At 40.0% G+C, this 16,606-nt stretch overlaps 2 protein-coding genes and 1 long non-coding RNA gene across 4 annotated transcripts in view; 1 reads left to right on the top strand and 2 right to left on the bottom strand.

The window, feature by feature from the left end:
• LOC138007003 (uncharacterized) overlaps positions 1 to 4,933 on the bottom strand; it is a 6,344-nt gene extending 1,411 nt beyond the window's left edge. Inside the window, exon 1 of the mRNA XM_068853660.1 lies at positions 1 to 4,933. This exon is cut by the window's left edge and continues 1,411 nt beyond it. Coding sequence (XP_068709761.1) covers positions 1,168 to 4,386 — 3,219 coding nt within the window. The 5' untranslated portion in view covers positions 4,387 to 4,933 and the 3' untranslated portion in view covers positions 1 to 1,167.
• Positions 1 to 10,356, top strand: part of LOC138007005 (uncharacterized) — a 17,558-nt gene extending 7,202 nt beyond the window's left edge. Inside the window, exon 3 of the long non-coding RNA XR_011123974.1 lies at positions 9,788 to 10,356. This is a non-coding gene — a long non-coding RNA (uncharacterized lncRNA). The remainder of the gene's footprint in view (positions 1 to 9,787) is intronic.
• LOC138008896 (uncharacterized) lies at positions 6,611 to 8,128 on the bottom strand. 2 transcript variants are annotated; one of them, XM_068856206.1, is made up of 2 exons: positions 7,900 to 8,127; positions 6,611 to 7,797 (listed from the first exon to the last, which is right to left on the bottom strand). In XM_068856206.1, exon 2 carries the CDS (start codon positions 7,685 to 7,687, stop codon positions 6,743 to 6,745), a length of 945 nt encoding a protein of 314 aa, XP_068712307.1. In that variant the 5' UTR covers positions 7,688 to 7,797; positions 7,900 to 8,127; the 3' UTR covers positions 6,611 to 6,742. The 2 variants fall into 2 exon arrangements, with proteins under 2 accessions (XP_068712307.1, XP_068712306.1); XM_068856205.1 differs by having other exon boundaries at positions 6,611 to 8,128.
• Positions 10,357 to 16,606: the final 6,250 nt, after the last annotated feature.

Genomic DNA, 16,606 nt, shown 5'->3' with positions numbered 1-16,606 from the left:
CAGAAATTGAAAGAATAACGGTCGTCATCGGTAACCATCACTTCGACTACGCGTATTGGCAATGGCCCGAGTTATTGACGCCGACCAAAAAAAAAGCGGACTCTGCGGAGAATTATAAAAGTGATGTAAATTTTCCTTACTATAAATAGCCTTCACGGTCAATTAAAGGTAGGTTTTTTAAAACGATACTAAAAAGACATCAATTCAAAGAGATTCATTTTTGATTCGATTTTCTTTCGTCTATAAAAGCTGGCTCAAAACAGTTTCAACACTTCGAAGACATTCTCTTTAGATCGGATGACGCTACAACATTGTATCACGTAACAGCAATGTTATGGTATCATATGAAACACCGATTATTTCCAAACAAAAGTGGTCATTGTTGTGATGTAATAAATTACCTTGCCAACGGGAAAGCCCAGCAAAAACACCCTATATTTTGAGTTTAGTTGCTCATATCTCAAACGCAAACTCGGTGGCGCCTCAATTTTATTGCTGAAAAAGTGATCAGGGCCCGGTTGTTCGAAAGCCGATTAATATAATCCAGGGTTAGCGTAAAATTTGTTTCTTGTTTTCCACTTTTTGGTGAAAGTTTCGTTTGCCGTTTTTTGTTTTTCAATATTGACTTCCTCCAATGTAAATTTTTGCCGAATATCAGCGTTGAACAGCATTTGGGAGTAGAGAAATAAACTCCTTGGTTAATTCTTAATCTGTGGTTAGCGTTAATCGGCTTTTGAACAACCGGACCCAGAAGGCCAAGATGAAACTTTTGGCAAAAAAATTCTGTTCTACAGAATCACAGCCACCGTGAAAAAATCACAGAATTAAGATGGCTGTAAATCCGCTGTACAGCATTTTTTAACTGTGCAGAAAGTTTCATCTTGACTTTCTGATAATTTTTCAGAAATAAAAAATGAGGGTCACCTAAGACAAAATGAAGGGTGTTTTTACAGGGCTTAACCGATGCCACGGTGACATATTGCGTCACAATTATGTCTGCATCTTGTTCAGCAATAATCCGTGTTTCATTTGGCACCACAATATCGCGAATACATGATACAGCGTTGTAGTACCCATCCTTCTAATAAGATCCTTACGTGCAAGCGTTGAAACTGTTTTCAGCCACCTTAAGGTATCTCGAAATGGCTGGTTTGTTTTCCTCAGATGTCAAAGCAGCGTTTTACGTAAAACCGGAAAATGTCCTTTCGCCATGTTCTTAATTTCTAAAAATTCCCGGACGCGTTCATTGGTGTATCGAGTAAGGTCAGTTCCACACTCGATAAGCATGACAGTGCATTCGAAATTGGCCTTTGCAAGCGCTGAGTGAATGGGAGGGAAACCTTCTCGGTCCTGGAGGTTTACAAGAGCACCGTATTGAACGAGAGTTTGAATACTATCCAGATCCCCAACGAGGGCTGCTTTGTGCAGCAATGAGCGACCACTTGGGCTGAGCTGATTCACATCTATATTCTCCTTTTCGATAACCTCTTTCAATTCCAAGGTCGAGTTCTCACCAATTGCACTAAGGAGCATAGCTGAAGGAGAGAAGGAAATCTTTCGATTTCGTTGTTTACCAGTCGATGCTTTGCCAGCGAGTTGGCCGCTAAGGAGGTCCATCTCATTGTTATTTGCATCTTGCCCATGCTTGGAATTGCATTGAGTTCTAGTTTCATTATTTTCAAAAAAGTGGTTTCGAATTCTTAATATCATCCTCACTAGTACAGAAACGGCTTTGCGCTCTTCGTTTTCACGGTCAAGGTGTCCATAAAACATTACCATATCACCTTGTTCCTCGTCTAAGAAATAAGTTTTTTGAGACGTTCTTACTGCAGATATGGACTCCTTTTGGCCACTGAACACTGAATTTGAAATGACTTTCAGTTCCTCTCTGAAGTCAACAGCAGAGGTGATTCCAGTTTGACATTCGCACTGGAATTGACATCCACAAGCGCTGCCACTTGTCTGGAAATCGCTTATGTCAGTGCTTGACGTCGGGGATGATACCCTGATGTCGTTCAGGGTGTATTCAAGGCCAGATGGAGTGTGAAGAAAGCCTGATAACGGCGAGAGCTTGAAAGTTTGTATAGAGGTGTTGTTACCGAACGACGATTTCATGTCATCTCTTTTATACAACACATCCGCATTTCGATAGTGAGTTCTATCTTTTGGTGATTCGCCATAGCTAGGATAAATACGTCTTTCCCTTTCCTGCCCATAAGGATAAGAAGATGAACCATTATCAAGTTCCCACTGACGGCGTACCTCCTCGTCGGAGCTAACGCTCGTCAGAGAGGAATACAAACTTTCAGATTCAGAAACATCTAACAATCGAATTTCCAGTTCTGAATATCGCCTTTGTGTAGAGGCCAAAAGTGTAGGTTCACTCCCGCAGGAGACCGCGTTTTTTAAAAATCCACGCTCTGCTGAAATGTCACCACCATACGCACGACCAAATTCGTTGCACAAGGATTCGTGGTCCGAATAGTCGGCAAGGGATTGCGTCTCACTACTTTTAAACTCAAAGTTTAAAGTCGAACCCTTTTTTGATGCACATGCAAGAACGTCAGGATTACGGAGAATGCCTTCATCGTATGGGTTCACTGAGGCGCTACACGAGTCAGTTGCCTGATTATTAGATTTACTACTGGTGCTAATTACTTTGTAATTATTGTTTTTGCCTAAAATTTCATAAACGTGGTAACCAAACTGTGAAATGTGACCACCAACCAACCTGAACGGAGACAGCTTTGTCTCATGTAATTCGCAACTAACATCAATTGAAGCTTCACCGTTGCTGTTTAGATTTCTTTCGATGTCCTTAGTGCACGTTTCCTTCTGATGACCTTCATTGGTTGTCTTGTGTGCTATAAATTTCTTAGCGTCAAGGCGGTTGTGCGGGGGAATATACTTGGTATCTTCGTGTCTTTGTTCTTTTGTAACGCGCTGTATTTGCATATCAAGAAGTCGCGTATTTGCCTCAACAGTCTCGTTCAGTTCAAAGACATGATTTCCTTTTTGCAACAGCTCTGTGGTCTTTGTTGAATGTACACCGTTTCCAAACGTTCCATTACTCACGAGTTGTGGATAAACCGGCGTTGGTTCTTTACTGTCTGGGGCAGTATTTGCCAACAATAGCTGTCTATTTAAATTTACATTAGATGGCATAGAGTTATTTTCATTAGAAAGCTTATCTCGCAGACATGTATCAGCAGGATTGTAATTAACCACATCGTCTTTGGAAGACTCGGAGTCAACATAAAACACTTTATAAAGCGGCTGATTGCCATCTGTGTTTGTGTGGCTTGCAAAATCAGTTGATCTCTGTTTGGTCTTTGTAATGCTATTATCACAGTACATTGACTTTGAAGAGTGATGGCAAATTTGATCAAACGTTATCTCAACTGAAGATGTTTGAGATGTTGGATCTACATACAAAAGCTTTTTACCTCTGTCATCTTCTCGAAAATGAGATGAAAATCGTCCAGAATGTTCCAGATGTTGATTGTTTGGCGTATCAGGTTCCCTCAAGGAATTAGTGTCATTATGAACGATGCTATCAGATAGGCATTTAAGACTTGCTATGCTAATGGTGAGCCCATATTTATCAGCGTTCAACATAGCATCGTTTTTTATTTCATTTGTTTTATCGGTACTGTTCAATTGGTCTTCATCATAATCGATGTCAAAAGCTCCACCGATCCTTCCTTGCCCTTCAAACAAACAAGCGTTTTCGGCGTTGTTGCAAAGTGGTTCTCTTGAGCTGATTAAACAATCTTCCAAAGGTATTAACTCTGATTCATCTCCATTCCCCTTAACAGATGTATGTTTCTCACTTTCACAAAATCTGCTTTGACACAGATTTGTGGATTTATCTACAAACACATCTTGTGTATTGTAATTATTAAGCTTCCTCAACCTCATTTCATTTCCATCGCGATCTTGGACTATCTCTTCATCGCCATTTACAAGCTCGTTGCTGCTGATGTACTCTTGTGGGTTGCCGTCCATTTCAGACCATGTGAAAGTTTTCGGGTTTTCCATTGGAAATGAAAATGATCCTTTCTCTTTGTAGCTACCCACGGGAATAATAAGATACGTTCTCTCTTTCTCGGGTTCCAAATCGTCGAAGTTTGCGGCAAGAAAGCGAGGACTTTGCTGTTCATCCTCGCTAGAAAAAGGTTCCGAACAGCTCGAGTCTGAGATTCGTCCTTTATCCAATTTCTTAATTGCCATGGCGGATGCTGCAGAAACGGATGAGCTGTCGTCAAGGAGATTGGCAGCCAAGTTTTCTTGAAGCGTCAAGCTCGTTTCAAGCTTTCTTTCTAGCTCTTCAATTCTCCAGGAAAGAGAGTATAGTTCATTGAGTATTTTTCCGTCGTTGGCCATATTTGTTTTCGAGTGCTAAAGAACGTGAAATTTCACTGCCAAACCCTTTCAGTGGGTAATATCAATCTTATAACATCATTTTAGACTGTTGACACGGTTTCAAGGTCTGAGCGCTGAAGGCTTGCTTTGCTTCAAATACCCGGGATATGAGGAGAAGGAATGCTCCGACACAGCAACTCATTTTAAACTCATTACAGCATTCCTGTATAACATCGAGATGATGCTCACGTTTTGATTCTCTTGGGACACTGGTTCCTTGTAAGCCACTTTGTCATTCATTTGTCTTGACGCATAAAGATTAGTGCTCAAAAATAACTGCTGTAAAACAATTGGCTCTGAAGCGTGGACTTGGTCAACTCGAATTCTTTAAAGGATACGTTACACGATATTTTCCGCTGCACTACTTATCCGGTTATCGATATTCACACAGTTGCAGAGTTTTGCATTGGGTGCTTGATGTTGTCACACTTCAATGCACTCTTTGAACTGAATGTTGTGGGTCACAATGTCATAAAAAACAGTTAAGGTAATAAAGAAAACAATATTTAAACAAGGTTGTTCCTAACATTTATTGTCCAGCATTGTACGAGAACAGCTAAGAAGTTGCTAATTGGTTTTTACTGACTTCTCACCGGGATGGGAAAGTCGATAGTGTGTAGACAGCAATCAAAAATTGAGTAAGTATTGCGTTACGTGTCGAACGTCTTCCTTTCCACCTCGTTAGTCTTCATATTTTCGTTATTGTTCTGAAAGGGGGAAAAGAGAACCGCTTTTGTGGCTAATTATAAGAAGGGGGGACACAACACCTGACCAATCTGGATGAGATACCTCGTGTGTAGTTTTTTTTATTGACAGCACGTACAAAGCGTCTTATAGTTTTTTTTCGGATGGCGAAACATACAGTTACTCATTCGAAATATACCGTCCTGGACAGGATGTTTATAAAGTCGGTTGGTGTCGAAGGCAACCCCCAACAAACAACTCAATCGATCCAAGTCAGCGTTGCCCTCTGTGACCTGACTGCCACTCGATAAGTTGCTAAACGCTTTAAAATCGCCTAAATAAACCTTATCATGGTTTAGAGGCCACCTTGAATGGTGGGATAAGGCATGAGGAATTTCCGGTTTTTTTTCTAAAACAAATGTACAGTCCATGTCACACAAATTCATAGAAAGGCTAACTCCGAAAAATAATAATACAAACTGGGACAAAACAATCTGAGGAACCAAAAAAAGGCAGCGAAAAGCTAATAGATCAGAAACTTTTTGACATGGATGAGAAAATCTTTGAAATTTTGCCAATAGTGTCCTATTGGCAAAATTTCAAAGATTTCTCTTCAGTGCTGTTTTGGCAACGGATTTAAGCTAAAGTACAACTATCCCTTTAGAATTCGACCACCTGCCAAGATGGCGACTACAACTATAATTAGGTCCACAAAAGAGCACATCAATCTTTTCATTTGTAAGTTACATGTCAAGATTACAGACAGAATGAGATCCAAGGCTTGGGCTGTACTGTACACCGTATTAGAGCGAAATTTAATGCTTTTGTCCCACTTATCATAAATTACTGCGGCCGGCTCATGATTTGCCGACCACGCTGAGTTTCAATTACTCTCTTTTGACTCTTTTCTTATTAGGCTAGTCCTGAAACTGGTAATTTCAGTATAAGGACAATTTTGACACGCTCAAATGTTTGAGCCTCCTTGCCAAAGTAATTCACCAATTTGCCATGTGAATTTTTCCATCAAACTGATCAAACGAAATTTTGGCCTTAAAAGAACCAGCTGTGCAATAATTGATCAAAATTGTGATCTCTGGTGACACTTGATGTCCCCTTACCTTTTTTAAAACCAAAGAACAGACAATTGATGAAGGTACGCGTTTCCATTTAGGGTAAAACTCGACAAGAAAATTTAGATTTAAAGCCTAGTTCGGTTTCTTTTCCAGGTGACGTACCCGTGGCAAAGATATGAGAATATGAATGGACCCCATCAAAATCAAATTCCTTGCAGTTTTGTATTATTCAAAGTGCGAAAAAAATTAATCGATTTATTTAAGTAAACATCCTTTCCCTAAAGGCAAACAGATCTTTCATCTTATAAAGTGAATTTTACCGAAGCAACAAAAAAGTCGAAAATATGGTCTAAAATATAATTAACCATAACCTCAGGTTTTAGGGCGCTTAAGGTCAAAATAAATACAGCAACCACAAATACAGGGAACTCAATATTGTTCCATTTTATTTACGTTCATAAACGTGCGTAAGCTTCTATTCTCGGTTGATGCAGTTTTGAAAATTGGCATCGAGCTTTCAGTTAAGAGCACGTAATTCCTCTTGTTACCGAGAAATATCTTCAAACGTTTACTACAAACGAGCGATAACAACTCTTTGATAAAATCTGAACATTTTCATATTCAGCAAGGCGTTGTTTTGTGTATTCCCCTACACTTGCTCCAGATTCAATCAAAAGTACAATGCATTCGAATTGGCGAGCAGAAATCGCCATGTTGATTGCTGGAGCGTTCGAAGAGTCCCGCAAATTTACATCGGCGGAATGATTCAGTAAAACTCTTAGACAATCCACGGCACCTCGCTGAACTGCTCGATGCAGCGGTGGAAGACCACGGGCGCTTTTACATAAATTCACGTCAATCTTGTGTGTTCGGATGATTTCGATTAGATCACTTGCCGAATTTTCTTCAATGGCGGAAAATAAGAGGACATCAGCGGGAAAAGTGACCTTCTTCGTCGTTTCGCGCGAGCGCGCGTTCTTCTTTGTTTTGCATAAACCATTATAAGCCGATTGTTTTTGTCTACATTTTAAAATGCATTTGTAAAAGTTCTTTGGACTTGAAGTCCATTCTTTTATAGTTTCACTTTTTTCCTTGGAGAAGATTTGAAGCATGTGCTTTGACTTAAAACTTGTTAATTTATCGATGTCGTTAAACCATTTTCCGACTGCAGGTTGAAGATCACTGTGGTTTTCAGTCAGAATTTGGCCAGCTGGGTTTCCATTGTGTGACGGTAACTGTGAAATGGTAGATTCGATAAATGACGTCGAGTTAATCACCCGATCTTTCAAATTTGGTGAACTATCTACTTTTCGTCGAAAGCAATTTTCACTCTCGACAATGGGCATATTCATTGGCAGAGTTATAGTCTGTGCTCCTTTTGTTCTGTGTGCCGGTAGAGATGAATACTCGACGCCTTCTTCCAAGTATAAATCAGACTGTCTAATCGCTTCCACATCGTTGAAATCCCTCAGATGAAATTTCAAAGTTGATAAATATGGTGGCATGCTTCCCTTAAGATTGTCGCTGTCAACGTTGAGACTTTTTTCTGTCGGTGGAAAAACGTTTCCTGTATTTGCTTCATTCGACGGCTCCACTTTTACGCCTCTGGCTTTGCCTTTAAGAAATAGCATACCAATATTGATGCTCTGCCGCGAGCTTCGGACGTCATAATTTACGTTCTTCGAGTTGTAGCAAATATAACCCGATAAAACATTACCTAAATGCAGCTGCAGATTTTCCGCGCTTGTCAGTTCTGGATTTACTTTGGCTCACAATTAAATGATTAAACACTCTTCGATTGTACTGAGTCGTCTTTAAACGCAAACGTGCATTGCCACTCGAAATTCAAAATAGCCTATCAAGTTTCAAATCTGAAAATTGCATGCATAAGACGCATTTCCTGTTCTCCTAATAGAACAGCAGGTAGTCATAATATCGAAGTACTTGGGCATGGGGTCGGTTATAAAATGCTAACACAGTAATTTTGACCACGAGTTACGTCCATGTGCAAACACCACAAACATACAAGCCACAAAACAATATTAGTGAAAGTTAATGACATTTCCCTGGGGGCAGAGTGTAAACAAAAAAAAAAAAGAAAAATTAAATATCATAGATGTCAAACGAAAGATATTAGATTTTTTGATGGCTTTGTAACAGCAGTCGCCCGCGTGCTGAAAATTTACGCAGGTGCATTAGGTATATTCCCTTACAAATATTATTGTTAATATCACAAATTTATTATAAAGCGATCTGTAATATAGTAGTTTTAGAGTTGAGCCGTAAAATTTTTTAAAATTGATTTCAGTTTAAAATTAAACGTGGTTGCAACGCCAACGAGTGACAAGGGGATTGACCTAAAGGAAATTTTAGAAACCCCTAGTTGTAAACGACGCAGCTCGATTAGACAATTGATAATAGGAGCGAGTTGATCGTATGATAATTAAGCACTACGTTTTGTCTGTAGCGATGTATCCGGAACAAGACTGAAAATCTCATTTACATCCTCCAAAATCCTTTTACAAATTAAAAAATATATATCATACTTAGCTTGTAAATGTAAAGAGTTACATCATTGAGCAATTGAGCAGCGTTGCATTCAACTGCAGAAAGATTACTCAACTGAACAAATTTTAAATTGCACAACGTGGGAGGGGCTTCCAGGGCTTAGCTCCGCAAGTTTGAGACGGAAATCATTGGTTATCAAAAGGCTCTGTTTTTTTTGTCAGATCTCTCTCCTCGTCGTCCGCTCCCCATTGCTTCCAAATTAAAAGCAATTGACTATTAAGAAGAGCCATAACAGGACGCCATTTTATCAAATGCCTTCAATCGCTGTTCCTGCCCTGTGTTATTCGGAACTAATGAAGACCATTTATACTCATTAGTTTTCTTTTATTTATTTATTTATTTATTTTATTTCGTCAGTCAGTCATCCAGTTAGTTAGTTAGTTAATTACTTATTTTTCATCATTTTGGAGTGGCTTCAGTGTTGGTCCATATATGACAGCTTAAGTAACTCAGTAGACTTTCGAAAAATCCTTCGTCTCATTTACCGATAGATGACGCGAAAAATTACATTTCACTCGCCAACTGACATCTTCTCTTGGTGACGTCGACTTGTCGGGGCAAGTCTAGTAACTCATGTTTAGCCTTGCCGAGTAACTTTTGTTTCAACTAAGTAATTTGTAATAGGTTCGGAACTTGAAAGTGACGAGAGAATTTTTCCTGCATCTCCCTTTTCAGTCTCTCTTTTTCGTCCCCGTGATGTCATGTTCTCATAATCCCCACGTTCCACAGTCCCCCATCAATCGAGTCCTCCAGTCCCTGAGTCCCTTGTTCTTTTCTTTCGTTTTTCACACGGCTCTATACTACGAATTTTGGCCGTTTACCGTTTGCATCCTCTCGATCAGTACTCTAGGGAGATATTCCATCCTTGTTTCCACTTCGGTTTTATAACTCTAGAATAACTATAATTAACAACAATAGGAGGTTGGAAAAAAATTTTTAAATGGTGCTGATAATTAAATCAATTTCCACTCAGCCGACCAACTCCGTATCCGTATGTAAGTTCATGTTCGATCTTATTACGTAGGCTCTTTTTGCAGATGACTGCCCACTTATGGCCCACATGAAGAAAAACGTCCAGCTGATGATGCTGATGCTGAAGGTTTGGCCTATTAAACTAACAAACTTGGAAAGACTGAGGCTGCCCTTCAACAAGCACCATATTACCACACCCAAAGCCCCTGTTATCACCACAGGTGGTACACTCTTAACAAACGTTGAATATTTCAATACCTGAGCAGAATAATCTCATAGGATGCCACTAAACTGAGAGATACAAACGTGCATGAGCAAAGCCCGTCATGCACCTGGAAAGCTCAGGCGTCGATCAGCACAACGTCTGGATGTTACAAAGTTGTGGTTCTCCCTTCCCTCCTCTGTGGAAGTAAGTTCTGGGGATTGTACCGTAGTCACATCAGTAACTCGAACTCTTCCACATGCGATCCCTCCGTTCGATGCTCGAGATCCGATGGCAAGATAAAGAAACCTAATATCAAAGACCTAGACTTGCTTCCTGTACCAGTATCCCAAGGACTCATACGCGACGGGTGTCCCCCCGGGGTCATGTAATTCGCGCGGATGAACACCTAGTGCCCAAACGCCTGCTGTACAGAGATCTAATGCACGGTAGTATTAGTTCTGCAGTGATGTAATATCAAATCATGTTAACCGGCGCAGCAAAGCGTTCTTGCTTAGCGAGCTTCTGTTCATACAGCCTCAAACAAGCCTGAGGCCAAATGTCAGCAAAATGCCGACATCAATGAGAATTTGGACAATTATGGGAAAAGTTCCAGTATGCTCTGCATGCACAACAACGCAGGGTGTGACCATTTATGCATCTGATTCATATATTATGCATCTATCAATGTTAAGCCCGAGCGGGGTGGGGAGGGGGATGGAAAGGGACCTCGGGTATATGTGGGGCATTTGACCTCTATTGCCTTCCCCACCCTTGGAAATTTGACTAAGAATCTGAGTCCAAGGGTGGGGACGTTTGCTTTTTTTGCGCGGAGGAATGGGACCAAGTCACATCGTCCCATGTTCTCGTCTGTGCGCCGATCATCTTGAAATTACCGTAGCGCGGCTGAAGCCCTAAGAGATGGCTGTTTTTAATAGAGGTAAGCATTTGTTTTTATATTTATACAATATACACAATAACTACTATGAACTTAATTTAAGGGATATTACTTCCCCACGGTGGGGATATATGATCTGATTTGACCAAATTTTGGGGCCCCACGGTGGGGATTTTGACCAAAAATTCTTCTGAAAAGTCAAATGCCCCACATATGCCCGGGGTCCCCCCCTCGGGCTTAAAATTGATAGATGCATTAGTCTACCACGGGTTGAGTAGAAACAAAGCAGGTATTTGCAAGTAAAAGATGTGGCTTGTAATTCAGTTTACGGTCTTCCTAGCATTTTCCCTTCAAATTGGTGAGTAAGCCATTAATTTAATGTACGCCTTGAGGCTTCCTTTTCCTGCGCGGTACTTCAATGTTATTTCAGCTCAGCTCACTAAAATGAACGAAATCGTTACATGTGAATTCTTGCAAACAAATTAAAACTGACTCTCGCGTAATCGACGTCACCATTGTCATCTCTTTGTTTCTTTGCAATTTTCTTTGAAAATTCACTGAAATGTGGAATTTCAGAAAGTGGAGAAGGGTACAGGCTTGGCCTGACCGCCTTGTCTTAGTGAACCTGCTGCTACTGCAGAGATGCAAAGTTCTGAAATCTTTAACATGACTGAATGGAAAAGCGCATTCAGAAAGTAATAGTATTCACAGTTTTGGACTACAGAAGTAAAGTGCTTTACAATTCACTTCTGAAATGTTACAGTTTTCTCAAGTTTTCTCTAGCACAAATTAGGGTAATTCCGAAATTCGTTTCAAATAAACACTTGAATTTTCAACCAGTATCTCCAGTGCAAGGAGAGTTTCTCCCTATATGCTAAAACGTACTACTGACTTTAACAATAACCGTTTACCACCGACTTTTACCAATTGGGGCTAACTCAATACACAAAGCAGATGGCTTAAACATCTTCTTTCACTTTTATTACAAACGGTCACTTGTGCAACTTCTTAATTATTACCTACGGTCATTGATCGTCATTCCCTTCTGCAAAATATTGCCAGTGGTGGATGCGTGAAGGAAAAATTATACTTATTATTCTCTGAATAAATTTTCACTGTTATATTAGCTCGGTCAGATATTGTCAATCGACAGCAGGTGACCGCATACGTACTTGACAGATACTTCGTTTGTCGGCTGATCCTTATTATAATTAGAGCGTAAGTTCCTCGTCACAAGGAACTTTTTCTTTGTAAGCTAAATGTCTGGTCGTTTGAAAGCTTGTCGTAGAAACATTATTCTTCCCAGCCGACATTTGTTTGCATTTCCATAAGTCCTTGAAGTTTGTTATCTAACAGTTAAAACTTTGTTAAGATATATTCCTTCAGATAAACTGCATGCGGGTTTAGACGTAAGTTAAAAAAAATAATAAGAAAGAAAGCCGGCTCAAGTGTGTTAAGGCTTGACCAGCCTAATTATGATGCATATTTTTATTTGAAGGGAAAGCATTTGTCCAGGGCCAATGAAACTTGGCAGGAAGTTAGTTATCGGTATTGTTATTACTTTTCCAAAATGTTCCGTATCACATTCTTGTCACGTGACCCGAAATCGACTTATAACAGTTCTATTTTTTACTCAAAATTGGGGAACAGTCAGCTACTTTATGCTACCCTAAAGGCTTTGTCATGCCACGTTTTATTTATGTCCACATGTTAAGAGCAATGAACAATTGAGGAAAATAGGTCTCGTGACATGACAAATATCCAAATATTTTAAAAGGTTAATACGGAGTACCACATGAAAAGGCGGCATTCGGTAGGCACAGTTGTACTTATACCTCTTACTAGCCTCGTTTTCTCGGTCCGTACTGTAAGTTACGGATCCTCGTTTTTTCCCGTTGATTTATGGCCCAAGCGCGAAGCGCGTGGGCCATAAATCAACGGGAAAAAACGAGGATCCGTAACTTACAGTACGGACCGAGAAAACGAGGTTAGTAAGATATTTATTATTTTCAAAATTTTGAAGTATAAATGTTTCCTATTTTTAAGTAAAGGATATAAACGTGATAAGTTGTTTTAGGGTCACGTGACCAAATTGTGACGCAAAATATTTTGGCAAATTAATAACAACACCGATAACAAAGTTTAATGGACATCGGTCAAGTGCTTTCCTTCAAATAAAAGTATGCATAATAATTAGGCTGGTCAAGCGTCAGTATACTTGAGGGGGAAAAAACCGAAGTAGTTCTACAAGTCGTGCAATGACCAAAATTTCGACAAAAAGATTGATTGATTGTTATACAAGGTACTGTGTTAAGAAAACGTTTTCCCTTGGTTTTGTTCCAGGCGTCTCACTGAATTGTTACAGCTGCTATTCCACAGCAGACTTTAATCAGTGCGATCAGAAGCTTGAACGAATCACATGCTCACCATGGCTAGACGTCTGCGCTAAAAGTCACGTTGTCTTTGAACGCTGGGGAAAGCGATATCAAGTCTACGAACGCGGATGCTTCGCAAATGATTTCTGCAACACAAAAGCTTGCAAGTATATTGGTCGAAACTTCAATGCTAAGGCTTGCAATATAACATGCTGTGATGTGGAACTGTGCAACGGTGGATCCTTGGCAAGTGAGAGCAAAATACTCATTGGGTTAAGTGTGGTCCTGGCAGCATCTTTCTGGGGTGCCTTCAAGTATTGACAGTTCTGTAGATGCGTTACATTTGGCATAGCTAATTCTAAACGTGGGCTCACGTTATGTAGTAGACTGCAATCTTTACAGATCTTGAGTACCTGATAAACGAGTCCAAAATTTGTGGTGACACTATTTTTATGTTCTTTCTTCTCACTTTACTCGTTTTCTCGTCTCATCGCTTTCTATTTTTTTCTCTATCACTGTCTCGTCTTCCTCGTTGTACGACATTTAAAAAAATATATATTTAGATTGGTTTTTTTTTGGTTGCCTTCCAAATGTTTGCTTGTTTTGCTAAAATGCAGTGTCAAATGCAGTAAGTCAGCCATGCAACTTCCCACCAAAAGCGCGGCTTCCAGCAATGCGTCATTTCGCGTGTTGCTTATTTCAAGTGAAATAGCACCGTTGTACGATGACGTCATAACGATGTTGTTACCATATTATCTAAATCATGGTGCTCCGCGCGCACGTCCGCTATGAATGTAACAATTAATGAATGAATTAAACGAGACTTACCTGGAAGTCGATGTTTAACTGAAATTCTTCTACATCACATTTACATTGAGAGATCAGGTGCCCTCCCTTTTTTTGCATTTGCATTGATTTGTCCATATAGTTTACGCAGTGGGCCATTTCCGAGTTGCTGTTTGTTTCGAAGGGAGTCTTGGTGTTCAACTATTGTAAGCGAAATCAGTTTGATTTGCATAAGAATGCGCAACTGATTTTCATTTGAATGGCTGTGCACCAGTACTCGCTTTGAAACTGAGGCATGCAGCAACTTGAAAATGGACTGTTTACTAAATGACTGCAATCTGTGGTATAAAGACTGATTCGCGCATGCGCATTGCTATCTCACATGATCCCTCAATGTAGTGACGTAGAAGAATTCATGTGCATATGCATGTGAATTACTATCGATAGTTCAAAACCAAGCAATTTAACACAATTCTCAAACATCGTCGAATTAAACTTTTCGACAATGGCACCTTCTACACCCAACTAGATCCAACATATCGATGTCTGGCACGAACGTTCTGACTCCAATAGATTCAGAAATTTCTCAAAAAATATTCACTCAGCAGCAACTTCACTCACGCATTAAGAATCCTTCAGCGTCCCTTAATTTAATGGACTTAAGCCAAACTCAATTCTCAAATTTATTTCTAAGTGGCTAAACTACGAAGGCAGTTGCATTCGGGTTTGAGGACAGCTTTGACAAAAAACAAACAAAAACACTTGGATTAATTAAGCCTTTCCAAAGCCCGTTGATGGATTCGAGAGAACACCGTTCCTCAATTTGATCCAGCTTTGAGGCTGGTGGTTTACATTTGACGATAAACATTGGAACGAGATATGAGAAATCGTAAATTGAAACAATGGAAAGTCTGATGTCGATCGACAACTAGTCAGTGATCCAACCATATTGGCCAATCATACTTCTTTGTTCATGTGCTTCCTTTTATGCGCCACGCGCTCAAATCACTAAAAGAACCTGTTTGTAACCTAGTGAAAATGAGAAATCATTTGAATTTTGAAAATGCGTGAGAAACGGGAAGCATAAAAATCAACTCATCTTTATTTAGCTCATCTACATCTACATCCGCTACATATTCCAGCACTCGGCAAAGATCCTAAACCCTAGCCAACAAGCCTTTCGCGCATGCTGTGCTCATAATGAAATATAACAACTACTTTTCACCGTAAGTATAGTTTTTAATTTCAAAGAAGGCGCTTGGTGCCGTTTACGTGGGATGCTGCTGTTTGTGTAAAATGTGAAGGTTGGTCACAGTTGCAAATGTCATTGATCCCTGAGGCCGACTGAGTCAAGGGAGGTGGTAAAAGCGATAAGGAAGGTTTAGTGTGATGAGAATCAAACATTTCCTTTGCGACTTCAAGCGTTTTCATGAATCAATCTTATTACTATGTGCTCACATTCAATAAAGGCAACTTTAGTTACATCTATTTACGGTGAGAACGGAAATGAAGACGAGAGGTGTAATTTTCTCGCGTTCATCGCTGTTTTATCGCGCTTGATTGACAAAATCTATTTCAAGGGAGGCTTAGGCTGCTAGCTCTTGGACCGAGCAGGAAAAGATCACTTGATACTTTTTTTTTCTGCGAATTCAGTCTGAGTACGCAGTCATGATAAAAGAAGGGAAGCTATGTACGTGTTGCGATCTCGGAATGAGAATTTCCGATTTACCTTTCGCGCGAAAAAAAAAAAAAAAAAAGACATGCATGTTGTATGCCCGACATGAAACTATCGTGAAAGACACGATGAAAACGCCATCGTTTCTGTATCTCCCAGAGGATTTAAAGGTGAGCATATGATCACTTCAGATGTAATAATAAACGAATGATCACGAGCGATTTGCATGCAAACATCGAACAAGTGGTGGCATGTCACCCCATTGATTGTAATCAAACCTGTATTATGACGCAGTCCCGCATGCGTAACTGATACATTCATTCGAGGGCCGAATTGGAATTCTCTTCCAAGTCTTTCAGAATTGTTCATCTCGATGCGAGTAATGGCGGAAGACTTCTTTAGTGGAATGGCCAGATAACAAACCTAACACGGTACAATAATGTACTTCACGGCGATAATGCGACTTTCAATTGTGAGCGGTGTTTTAGAACTCAGTGCGCCTTCAGCTAACAGTAAGCCTTAGGCTAACGTCAACTCTGAATCTAACCGCTTATTTGCTCGACTATACTAATAACTGGCTCTCTCAACCGAGGACTTACATCTTACTTCCCTGCAAAGTTGGCCAAGCTATACAATTTTCAACTAAGTTGACCCAAAATCAAGACTATAAATTTATGAGCCATTTCCTTCGCTTTTGCATTCGTTTAGCTTTAACGATAATGGGCCCTTTGCAGGATAGTGATCACATGGTACAAATCCGCCATGCTGAGACGCAAATTGCGCACTGGGACATCTAAAACAAAGCTGGTTAATCTAAATTTTCTTTGTTTTAGATGTCCCAGTGGGCAATTTGCGTCCCAGTATGGCGGATTTGTACCATGTGATCACTATCCTGCAAAGGGCCCATTCAGGTTTAGATTTTAAATCATACTCTATTTTGCTTGGCCG

The sequence above is a fragment of the Montipora foliosa genome, chromosome 6 (genome assembly GCF_036669935.1).
Source record: "Montipora foliosa isolate CH-2021 chromosome 6, ASM3666993v2, whole genome shotgun sequence".
Taxonomy (NCBI): domain Eukaryota; kingdom Metazoa; phylum Cnidaria; class Anthozoa; order Scleractinia; family Acroporidae; genus Montipora; species Montipora foliosa.
The sequence above is the reverse complement of the archived record's forward strand: the minus strand, read 5'-3'. Positions and strand labels throughout refer to the sequence as shown.